At 43.7% G+C, this 12,498-nt stretch overlaps 1 protein-coding gene across 13 annotated transcripts in view; it reads right to left on the bottom strand.

Moving 5' to 3' along the window:
* LOC124031607 (neuron navigator 1-like) overlaps nt 1-12,498 on the bottom strand; it is a 143,447-nt gene that overhangs the window by 23,866 nt on the left and 107,083 nt on the right. For 5 of the 13 annotated variants that reach the window (XM_046343061.1, XM_046343055.1, XM_046343059.1 and 2 more), the window contains 6 exons: nt 9,102-9,302; nt 8,238-8,290; nt 3,747-3,770; nt 3,242-3,319; nt 1,010-1,018; nt 89-178 (listed from right to left, as the gene is read on the bottom strand). In XM_046343061.1, coding sequence (XP_046199017.1) covers nt 89-178; nt 1,010-1,018; nt 3,242-3,319; nt 3,747-3,770; nt 8,238-8,290; nt 9,102-9,302 — 455 coding nt within the window. The remainder of the gene's footprint in view (nt 1-88; nt 179-1,009; nt 1,019-3,241; nt 3,320-3,746; nt 3,771-8,237; nt 8,291-9,101; nt 9,303-12,498) is intronic. The other 8 variants (XM_046343062.1, XM_046343063.1, XM_046343068.1 and 5 more) reach the window with 6 other exon arrangements.

Here is a 12,498-nt window from a genome sequence, read left to right as displayed (position 1 = left end):
TGCTCCATTGAAGATTTGGAAAAGAATCCCCCCCCCCCCTCATCGTGGAAGGATGTAAGAGAGGGCAGAGTAATGCAGCTGCATTTACCGGTACCTTCTGCTCCTGGCTGACCGACAGGCTCTGCAGACGTGACGTCATCAGTTGCAGGCTCTGCTCGAACGCTGCTACCAAATTAGCCTTGAGAGAGAGAGAGAGAGACAGAGAGACAGAGAGAGAGAGAGACAGAGAGAGAGACAGAGAGAGAGAGACAGAGAGAGAGAGACAGAGAGAGAGACAGAGAGACAGAGAGAGAGAGAGACAGAGAGAGAGACAGAGAGAGAGAGACAGAGAGAGAGAGACAGAGAGAGAGACAGAGAGAGAGAGACAGAGAGAGAGAGAGACAGACAGAGAGAGAACACAGAGATGAGTCACTGCCGTTTAGAGGCCACAGGCACCACAGGCTCACTGCACATCAAGCAAATGACTTTCTCCATCTGCCAGGAGGAGGGAGGGGTGAAGGGATGGACAGCTGTGGAGGATGAAAGGAAGGGAGGAGAGGAGGGTGGGGTGTGAGTGAGTGAATGGTGACTGGAGTATGGCACTGGGGCACAGGCCTCTCCAACCTGATGTAGCATGGGATACTGTTCTGAACCCTCACAGTAGTGAATGTGACTCTAATGTAATAGAGTAACAATAAACCTCAGCTGTTTTAACTTATATGGTATGTGTATGCATCTTGTAACAAGGCTACCATCTTTACATTCTCTTACATTTCATTACTGTTTACATGGCAATTGTAAAGTACAGAGGCTTATTTAAAACTAAAACTACAGATATGCCATCATCCACATGATTCAAGGTAGGTGTCGAGGCCTGGCTGGCGTCGCCACACGGCGCCTAAAACAGGAACCTCAGCACCAGGTCAGCCTGTTAGCCTGTGGAACGGGATGGACGGTCAGAGAGAGAGAGAGTCATGCGACAGCGAAGGACGGAGGAGGGGATCTGGAAGCAACAGACAGTCCAACAAACCTGGCCTAGCTGCTACACCCAGCATCCAGAGGTGTGGGTCAGCGGCCAGCAGGCAGGGGGCAGCAAAGAGTCCAGAACCAGCGGTCAATACAGCCAACAGTGGAGGAGAGAGGGACAGTGGCGTTAGGCCGGGATCACACTCCTCGCATGCACCCACACATACAGTATGTGCACGTGCACACACACATGAACGCACACGTACATCCACACACACACACACACACACACACGCAACCTAGACACACACACAGACATTGGGCCAGAGAGCTAAATACAGTAATAATAAATTACAGTTAATAGCGACATCGTACAATTTATCACATAATAAAGAGACAATAATCCAGTGGGTAAGGGATGAAGCAAAATTCAATTTTTTCCTACTGTGTAGGTTTTATTCAATTGTTTTATAAATACTGTTTATGCATGTATTAACACTGAACCAAGGTCTGTGGTCATATCACACTCAATCATGCAGTAGCAGTAACACACTCAGGTTAGAGGGTTAGACCGGGTTAAAGGGTATTGCCAATGGACAGTGTTAGTACTGTAGTGGACTCGACTTTCTTTGCACAAACAGCATGCAATATAGTCAGCAAGTGCAGTTCCTGAAAAGAGCTTTGGTTTGAGATTGGTCGACACCTCCCAACATTTCATGTCTCTTTCAGCATGAACACACAGAGTACATGGCAGTCAGTCGCTCACTCTCGTAACACATCAAATATATGTAGCATCTAGTTGCCGGATTGTTAGGCTGAGGTGTGAGAAGCAGGGGCGGGGGGGGGGGGGGGGTGATGGGGTGAGGGGCGTATGGGGTGGGGAGGTATAGTGCAGAGAGGGATTACCCCCTGTGGGCCCAGCCTGGCCTCAGAACTATACGCAACATATACGCAACATACTTTCATAGTTCTCCAAGATGTATGATACCTACTAATGGTCTAGTTACTTTAGACAGAAACGAAAGTAGAGAGGTTGCTCGGGGAGGATAGGTGAGCGTGATCTGTGACCGCCTTGCAATCCTAAGGTTGTGTGTTCGAGTCGCGTCGGGGACAAGGGTAGCATTTTCGCTAAGCCTTCCCCTAACCCTTATTCTAAAGTTAACCCAATTCACCTAACATGCTATGTAAATGAACCTAATCCCTGTCGTTTTAGTTCCCCTAACCTTTCACGTAAATGATTCTAACCTTTGTTGTTAGTTCACCTACCCACCAACGTAAATTCTCCCCATAATTCTCCTTTGTTGTTATGACACAACAAGAAAAACTTGGTCACAGAGAAAGACCTATCCTACACATCCACCATTACATGTGATAACTTACATCCTAGAACTCATATGCTATTGCACGACAGGGCAAGACGCATGATACTATATGTCCTCTAATTCGTATGATATAGTAAGACGACTATTCCATTCATAATGTTAGCTCAAGTAACATAATATATCATACTAAATAGAGTCTCACATATTTATGTACAGAATAATACAAATTGCCCTGAGAGCATGTTGTGCCTATGGTTCATAAATCTTCACCAGCATCGCTGGCTGTACTGGTTATGGGTATGGAGCGGGAGCCAGAGCAAGCCTCTAGTAGGCTAACCATAGCTGGCAAGGGCCAAAGCCAGCTTTAACCAGCACCACGTACAGCTATGACCAGGCCACGGTGGGCATTTATCCCATCTAGAACACTATAGGTTTATGTCTGCCTACCATCTAGAACACTATAGGTTTATGTCTGCTTAGTAACCACAACAATGGACAGAAGATTTTCCCTGGTGAGGTCACATGACCGGGGAAAACTCTTGACCCAAGCTTTAACCAATGCTAGCTTAGTTTTAGCTTAATTTTCATTGAATGGTTTTCGAGTTGCGAGTTAGATTGCGTTCTATGCACTGGGCATAAATCTATCAAGGCCAGCACCATATCTGATCTCACCCTCTCCACTATGCATGCTTTCATATCGTAGCTCAACATCAGTTTAATCAATGCCTAATGATCCAGGCGCTTTAAATACCTTCATAAAATTATCAACATTTGTCTGACATGGTTTTTGTGTTGGTTTGTGCATTAAAGACCTCATCACAATGTCTGGCACCCAGAGACAGGTTCAGTCATATTATTAGATGACTCTTAACAGACTTGGATTCAGTCTCATTCAGCTTCCATTCATCATATGTCCCAACACAGACAAAGACATTTGACAGAGGTTGAAAGGGTGAGAAGCCTGTTCTACATACGTTGGCAGACAGCTGGGTGGTCAGGTTGGCCACTTTTTCCTGGGAGTTCTCCAGCTCGCGTCTCAGCTTGCGGATTTGCTGCGAAGAAGACAATAACAACAAGGTCCTTCAGAAAGGCAGAGCAGGCAAAGATCACACCTTGTCATTTACGGACGGACGGCCTGACAATTGACTTACTTCTCCACATCTCAAAGTGCCTTTCACTGTATGGTAGTAGATGGAATGAGTTATTGGCTGGGTAAGGTGCATGACACTAAGTAAGCTCATGGGAGAACATGAAATTATAAAGTAGTAACAATAGAAACAATGGTTGCTGGACAGCATGCCACGTTACTCTGAACATGCTAAATGAATTACAATTGTTCGGGGGAAAACAACGCTTCTGGATCCCCGAAGCACTGCTGAACGGGTGGAGGTGAGCGGTACGGATGGACGAGAGCAAACGAGATGATATTTGGGAGATGAAGACAAGGGAGAGTTGAAGAGCAGAACGTGTTAGCCTTACCTCTCCTTGTATCCTCTCCTCGGTCTTAGAGAGCACAGTAGGACAGAAAGAAGGAACGAGAAGAAAGCACATAGAGTGAACTTGGGAGTAGTCTAGGTTTACGGTGGGTTGTGGTAGTCTAACGGTAGATCTGGCCTAAGGTACAATCCTGAGTTTATATATAGAGGGCAGAGGATTCAGACTGCATCTTGTAAGCGTTCAGCAGGGTAAAGGCAGGATTGAATACACCCTAAAATAATGACTGTATATAAGGATATACTTGATGTGTGTATCAGTAGCAGTCAAACCACAACTTGTGAGCCTTGGTAGTTCACGAGAGGTGAGGTTTTATAGACTTTAAACATCATGGTAAAGACCTGGATAAACAGGTAACTGCCAAAATAAAGGAAACACCAACATAATAGGGCATTGGGCCACCGGGAGCCACCAGAACAGCTTCAATGCGTAGATTGGCATAGATTCCACAAGTGTCTGGAACTATATGGCTGGTCTTTTGACCAAACAGATCAGCTCTGAAAAAGATGTGTTGCGACAAGTTCTGGGGATCTATTTTCGGCTGGCGGCAAAGAGGTGCAACTTTTAAACGCACGCTAGTTCGTAAGGGATGGATCAGAAAGAGGAGGGTTTAGTATTTCGTTAATCTAGTCCAGGGGAGGGTCACGTCATTTGCGATTGACGAAATGTCAATATTTCTCAGTGTTTTAGAATGAGTTGCTTATTGGGATATATATCGACGTGTGCCCGATGCCGCCCATAATCTGATTCTCCGCTGGGCAAGCGATATCAAGTGTGCCTTCAGGCTCTTCAGTCTGGTCTCAATCAAGTTATCCATATGGGCTAAAGAAGCACAGAGCAAAGTTGTATTTCTAAGATATCTGCTGGGACGGTGTAAATACAAATAGGATACACTACACACTGCAGTGAATATTCCGATGCTGAGCCCCGGCCTGCTCTGCTCTTGCTGATCAAAAGCTTTTTTTGTGTGCTGCCTAACCAATGGCTGTACCTATGACGGCAGTCCAGGAGGACAGTCAAAGGCTTTTCCCCAAATGTTTTTATGTATTAGGCCTTTTCCCAAAAATGCAGCATCTTGCGTGTGGGTCTCACCTACAGCTTATGTTTTGTTCCGTTTGGAAAAGGAGAGCGCGAAGAGGAGAAGGAGGACCGAAGGTCAACTTTGATATTCGAGTAACTTACATTGTGTGGCTGAAACTAAAAGCAGCAACCGTGGCACAATCAATTGGAAATGGACAGCTCATGGTGCTGATTTATGTAGACACAATTCATTTCAACCATCTTCGTTTTAATGAGACTAACATCAAGAGGGCTATTTCTTTGACAGACAAAATGAGGCTATGGGCTGCTATATCCATAGACTTGTCAGTCAATTCCTCCACCAACCACACACTCTTTAAATAGACTACCTCTGCGTCAGTGAAGGGCTGTTAAGTTCAAAATAAGACTCGAATTGAGGGGGTATGAGAGGGTATGCCATAGGTCTTCCATTTATTAAAGAAAATGGCACAAAGCACAGGCCTACCCAATGTTAGCTTAAGATTTTGAAGAACATAAAATGGATCCAATGATATAAAGTGATCTATAATAGTGCTTTATGCTAGAAACAAGCTGTAAAATACCTGGGAAAGATGTGTGATTCTGATGCATATGGGGATATCATTGTTTAGTTTCTTTGACATTCAGAGGCTGACCTCCACCCTCTCTACCCTCCATCCTCTATCAAATTCGGTCTCTATCAATGTATTAAACTATTCACTTTCTGTACAATAGATGTTTTAACCCAGACAGCTTTTAGGGAAACACTTGTGACCTTCTCTCGTTGGGTTAAGCCACAGAAGAAGAGTAGCCAGCAGGTAAAGTTTGCATTTATTTTGCATCGGTAGGCCTACTCTGTCGGGTGGAAAGGCGCTCAGATTGCTAAGGACGTCTCAGATTGAATTATTTGGAAATAAGGACCGTTTCGTTGCAAACAAGACACACTGACTTGGTGTTGGAGAAATATAATAAGATGAACACATAGGCCTATCTCTCTGTCCATTCTTAGCCTGTCATTTTTGGTCATTTATGTGATATTAAAACAATTCTGCTAACGTACAATTACGCAAAATTGCATTAAATGTTTATAAGAGGCTATTTTTTTCCGTCGGACCTGCAAATACGATGATAGATTCATGAAATGCTTTTAATCTAAATGAGATTTTTCCACCTCTACTCTTGTCCACGTTGGTCTGCGAACCCACAACCTTCTGGCCCGCAGCCCTGCGCGCTTTCAAAATTCCTGCGTTGCCATGTAATGCTAACAGGATGAAACAAACACAGTTTCTAAAACTGCATATCTAAGGCTCTGGTCTGTCCAAGAAGTGAGGGTAAACGGTAGACATGTTCTCTGCTATCCACTTTGTTTGAATTATTATTTTGGCTATAGGGGTCACTTTTTTTTCTTCTTCAAGTGTTCATGGAGGGTTTAAGAAAAATATACTTGCTGAATGAAGGGCCATTCGTCTTAATTTCAGAAAGGTACGATTTTCTCCACGTGACCCTTATTATAAATAACATTCACTCGCTAAGTTTTATTTATATTGGACTTTATTTTTATCCTGCTTCTGTGAAAGGTTTGGACTCAATCTGGCACGGAACGTGTCAGTGACTGTAGGAAGCCTGTTTAGGAACATCCAGTTATTTAAAAATACTGTTTATTGTGTTTTATTGATCATTTTGTATTTTACACTTTCCTCTGTTGGACCTAACTTTCAAATCGTGGGAATTCCGATCGCTGTCCGTGGTGCTGAATCCACTTGTAGGCTTTATTTGCCTGTTTGCTTGTTTACCATTCATGTGGCAAAGTCACTACTGGCCATATCAACGAAGACGGTAGGCTTACAGCTATATATTTGAGAGCAGTAACGGTGAGTGGACATCCCCCTTTCTCTATATATTGGATATTTTTCCAGCTCCTGTGAAAAATGTGGAAGTGCGTAAAACCCTCCATTGTCTATGTTGTCTTAGGCCTAATTAGTATATTCCCATGGGGAGCAATTTTGGTGCCTGTATTTAGACATAGCATATTTGAAACAATTTGTTGTTTCGTTTGATTAGAATTTGATTCTAATTACTCACTGTCGTTTTAGGTCTTATCAAAAGTTAACTTAATCGTGCTTATTGACAACGCTTGGCATGTCCATAGCTCAAATATAATGCATTTTACAGTAGGCCTATATCAGTGTGAATGCTATGTTAACAATATATTTCTATATTGTAGCCATTCAATTACTGTTCAAAAACAAATATGGGATAGGACTACATTTTGTTATTTTGTTTCTGTAGGCTATTTAACAAATGTCCTTGCTATAATTGATCCTCGGGACGTCCCTAACCTCATTGAAGTTTACATTTAACATGGTTTGGTAAAGGTTAGGCTATAATGGACAAGGATACTAGGCTATAACAGACTATCATTCGATTTGGAGTTGATGACAACGCAGTACATAAAAGATAGATTTGACTATTTACTTATGATTGGCCAGTAATGGCTCAAGCCTCGACATACTTCAACTTGCTTATTTCTCAAAACCTAGCCCTTTAAAGCCACCGCCAGCTCCTGCGCCTATAATTCTGGTTGAGAAAATAGGAAACACCCCCTAACCTATAGCTCTACCTCCAGCACTTAAGATTTACCATTGCGTTAGGTTTGTTAAAATACAGCCCCTGGTGTGATTGGTCAAAAGACCGATTAGTGGTACAAATATTGGCTGCCTGTGTAAACACAGCATATTTGTGGGATGCAACACCATTCTTCGACTTGAAATTCCATCATTTGGTGTTTGTTGATGATGGTGGAAAACGCCGTCTCAGGCGCCCTCCAGAATCTCTCATAAGTGTTCAATTGGGTTGAGATCTGAAAACTGAGACACACATGCACACACACCCTTTAAAACCTCCTATGATCCTTTAGACACCTCTTTCAAAGTCATTGAGATCTCTCCTTCTAGACATGGTAGCCCAAATAATGACCCTACACATGATGAGATGTTAATTGCTTAATTAACTCAGAAACCACAGCCATGTGGAAGCACCTGCTTTCAATATACTTTGTATTCCTCATTTACTGAAGTGTTCCCTTGATTTTGGCAGTTATCTGAACGTAAACAATGGCCACATTTGGAAAAGGAGAGAGAACCCAATGTTCTGAGGTAAAATGTTGTCTTTGAACAAGGTTTCAGCTCTGGAATGCCTCAGTGGCAGTTGGCACAACATCTCACCTCACTTCAGGCATGTTTTCAATCAAAGACAGAAAACCTACACGGCTGTATTTGTACAGTTGGCTAGCCAGGCCTGGCACTGTTCCGGTTGCATCGCACACATTCATGTCATTGTGAAGAGTCCAACAGTTATATCATGAAAGTATGTCCTGTGGGCACACACCAGCTGAGCACAATAACTATTTCTGGATTACTCAATAATTCTATTACTCACAGAGGAATAGTTGGATGAAGCGTTGGATGCCAAGGACAGGACAGAGCCATGGACTAAAAGAGGTAGAAAAAGACAAACACATAACATGGTTTAGTACTGAAATATGCCATATCCATACTTTACAGAATATGCTAACAATATGACTAATTTATCGTTGTTCAGATTTTTAAACACAACGTTATATCCAGTAAACCTGCTACTGTGTGTGTGTGTGTGTGTGTGTGTGTGTGTGTGTGTGTGTGTGTGTGTGTGTGTGTGTGTGTGTGTGTGTGTGTGTGTGTGTGTGTGTGTGTGTGTGTGTGTGTGTGTGTGTGTGTGTGTGTGTGTGTGTGTGTGTGTGTGTGTGTGTGTGTGTGTGTGTGTGTAGAGTTACAACAAGGTATAAATGACAGTTCACTTGTGGCAGTATATAAGTACTTCACAGAAAACAACATAATGCAACGCAGACAACGTTGAAGAAGAGATAAATGACTTCAGAGAAGTGATAGAGACAAACCGGGTCACCTCATTATACCTTTACATAACTCTAACATGGAGGTACTCAATCTCTGTCGCTCTCTGCCTCACCCTCTGCCCCCCTCTCTCTGTACTGAGAACACAGCCTCAAGGACACTACTAGACTCAAGGGTTGTCTAGGCCGGGGCCTGAAACATCAGGGGAATGTTCCCTAAAATATACTCAGGGAGTAAAAAAACTTAACACACTCAAATGGCAATTGGAATTTCAATTCATTTCCTGAGTTTAACCTTATCAACTGAGGGCCCCAGTGGTAGACTGACAACCCAAAAGGAACTGGCGTTAGTAATAGAGCCATAGTGGCTAGCCATAAAAAAGGAATGATATATCTGTATACAGGTATCTTACATGTGCTAGCTGTCTCACAGTCATCCACGGGCTCGCGGTCACGGAAGGATCCAGAACGCATCATGCTCTTGGGCCGGTCGGCCAGCGACATGCTGCTGCCCAGTGGAGAGGAGCCGTACAGGTCGAAGGCCGCGTCATTGGTGGGGATACTGTTGGAGCGGGTTATTCTGGGGACACAGTCACCGCTCGGTATGGGGGAAACTGGGAAGACAGGAAGGTTGGCATGGGTAAGAGGCAGACTGACACAGTACAATGAGGCAAGTAAGTACACCCACATACTCACGCACTTACACATACCTGCATGCATACGCACGCACGCACGCACACACACACGCACACCCCTGATGAGACAGTGTAAAGAGACACTCAGGGTCCACAACAGTCAACATGATATACACAATTGATGACAGATGTATAAAATCGAACACACAGCCATGCGATCTCCAAAGACAAACATCGGTAGTAGAATAGCCTTAATGAAGAGCTCAATGACTTTCAACGTGGCACCGTCATTAGATGCCACCTTTCCAAGAAGTCAGTTTGCCCTGCTAGAGCTGCCCTTGCCAACTGTAAGGGCTTTTATTGTGAAGTGGAAACATCTAGGAGCAAAAACGTCTCAGGCACAAAGTGGTAGGTCACACAAGCTCACAGAACGGAGCCGCTGAGTGCTGAAGCGCGTAGAAATCATTTGTCCTCGGTTGCAACACTCACTACCGAGTTCCAAACTGCATCTACAAGCAATGTCAGCACAAGAACTGTTCGTCAAGAGCTTCAAAAAATGGGAGTCCATGGCTGAGCAGCTGCACACAAGCCTATGATTACCATGCGCAATGCCAAGCTTTGGCTGGAATGGTGTAAAGCTCAACGCCATTGGACTCTGGAGCAGCGAAAATGCGTTCTCTGTCCGACAACCTTAAAGATTGGTGGAGGAGGAATAATGGGCTGGGGCTGTTTTTCATGGATCTGGCTAGGCCCTTCAGTTTCAGTGAAGTGAAATCTTAATGCTACAGCATACAATGACATTCTAGATGATCCTGTGCTTCCAACTTTGTGGCAACAGTTTGGGGAAAAGGCCTTTCCCTTTTCAGCTTGACAAAACCCTTGTGCACAAAGTGAGGTCCATACAGAAATGGTTTGTCGAGATTGGTGTAGAAGAACTTGACTGTACTGCACAGAGCCCTGATCTCAACCCCATCGAACACCTTTGGGATGAATTGGAACGCAAACTGTGAGCCAGGCCTAATCGCCCAACATCCGTACCTGACCTCACTAATGCTAGTGGCTGAATGGAAGCAAGTCCCTGAATGGAAGAAAGTCCCGCAGCAATGTTCCAACCTCTAGTGGAAAGCTTTCCCAGAAAAGTGGAGGTAGTAAAGGAGGAACCAACTCCATATTAATGCCCATGATTTTGGAATGAGATGTTTGGTGAGCAGGTGTCCACATACTTTTGGTCATTTAGTATATATATATATGTTATTGTCAACTGTAAGGGCTATTTATATGTATATATTATTTCATAGTTTTGATGTCTTCACTATTATTCTACAATGTAGAACATAGTACAAATAAAGGTTTTTCATATTTTAGATTCTTCAAAGTAGCCACCCTTTGCCTTGATGACAGCTTTGCACACTCTTGGTATTTTCTCAACCAGTTTCTGGAGGTAATCATCTGGAATGCTTTTTAAACAGTCTTGAAGGAGTTCCCACATATGCTGAGCCCTTTTAGCTGCATTTCCTTCACACTGCGGTCCAACTCATCCCAAACCATCTCAATTGGGTTGAGGTCGGGTGATTGTAGAGGCCAGGTCATCTGATGCAGCACTCCATCACTCTCCTTCTTGGTCAAATAGCTATTACACAGCCTGGAGGTGTGTTTTGGGTAATAGTCCTGTTGAGAAAAAAAAATGAAAGTCCCACTAAGCGCAAACCAGGTGGCATGGCATATTGCTGCAGAATGCTTTGGTAGCCATGCTGGTTAAATGTGCCTTGAGCTCTAAATAAATCACAGACAGTGTCACCAGCAAAGCACCCCCACACCATCACACCTCCTCCTCCATGCTTCACGGTGGGAACACCACATGCGGAGATCATCCGTTCACCTAGTCTGAGTCTCACAAAGACACGGCAGTTGGAACCAAAAATCTCAAATTTGGACTCATCAGCCCGAAGACAGATTTCCGCCGGTCTAATGTCCATTGCTCATGTTTCTTGGCCCAAGCGAGATTCTCTTATTATTTGTGTCCTTTAGTAGTGGTTTCTTTGCAGCAATTCAACAATGAAGCCCTGATTCACGCAGTCTCCTCTGAACAGTTGATGTTGAGATGTGTCTTGTTACGGATACAGTTATCCTGTGTGTGTGTGTATCCTGTGTGTGTGCTTCTTTTCTCTCCTTCTCCCCTCACAGGTGAAAATCATCACTCCCCAATCAGACAACAATCAATCATCAATCAGAAGACACACCTCCTCCTATTTCCTAACCTATCACAGTTCCTTCCCCATGGTTTAAAAACCCCATCATTTGTTTGTTCTAGAGCTCAATCTCTCTGTAAATGCCATGTTTGTAGGTCTCTGTGTTTCACTCTCGCTTTGTGTCTTAACCTCTCTTTTGTTTAAGCACCTCATAGCACTTTGTCATCACCTGTGAGTATTGTTTTTCGTTATGGTGTTTGTTTGTTGCTGGTGGGAAAAGGGGGAAACCAAGACAAATCGCCCATGGGCATACACTACCCGTAGGTGAACTTTGTTAAATACACTAGTTAGAACTGGGCGGACCACCCACTGTATTTTTGGTTAGTTAGTTAGCTGTTGTTAAAGTAGGCTAGTCTAGCTTAGGGGTGTTTTTGAATACTTATTGTTTCTTTCCTTGGGTCCAGCTCAGCCCCTTTTCCTGCTCCCCCCCATTACCGCGTGTTTATAAATAAACCTGGAGTTTGATGGTAGATTTCTGTTGTCGTGGTTATTTCGTTCACACTTTTACTTTGTCACAATAATAATTTGCATGAGTTATGTTACGGGTCTCATTACCAACCCCCCCCCCCCTAGACTGTCGGGCCAAAAAGGGATTCGTAACATGTCTGTTACTTGAACTCTGTGAAGCATTTATTTGGGCTGCAATCTGAGGTGTGGTTAATTGCAGATTTCTACGGCTGGTAACTCTAATGAACTTATCCTTTCTGCAGCAGATGTAACTCTGGGTCTTCCTTTCCTGTCACGGTCCTCATGAGAGCCAGTTTCATCATAGCGTTTGATGATTTTTGCGACTGCACTTGAAGAAGCTTTCAAAGTTCTTGACGTTTTCCAGATTGACTGATCTTCATGTCTTAAAGTAATGATGGACTGTCTTTTCTCTTTACTTATTTGAGCTGTTCTTGCCATAATATGGACTTGGTCTTTCA

The sequence above is a fragment of the Oncorhynchus gorbuscha genome, linkage group LG03 (genome assembly GCF_021184085.1).
Source record: "Oncorhynchus gorbuscha isolate QuinsamMale2020 ecotype Even-year linkage group LG03, OgorEven_v1.0, whole genome shotgun sequence".
In the NCBI taxonomy this organism is placed as follows: domain Eukaryota; kingdom Metazoa; phylum Chordata; class Actinopteri; order Salmoniformes; family Salmonidae; genus Oncorhynchus; species Oncorhynchus gorbuscha.
The sequence above is the reverse complement of the archived record's forward strand: the minus strand, read 5'-3'. Positions and strand labels throughout refer to the sequence as shown.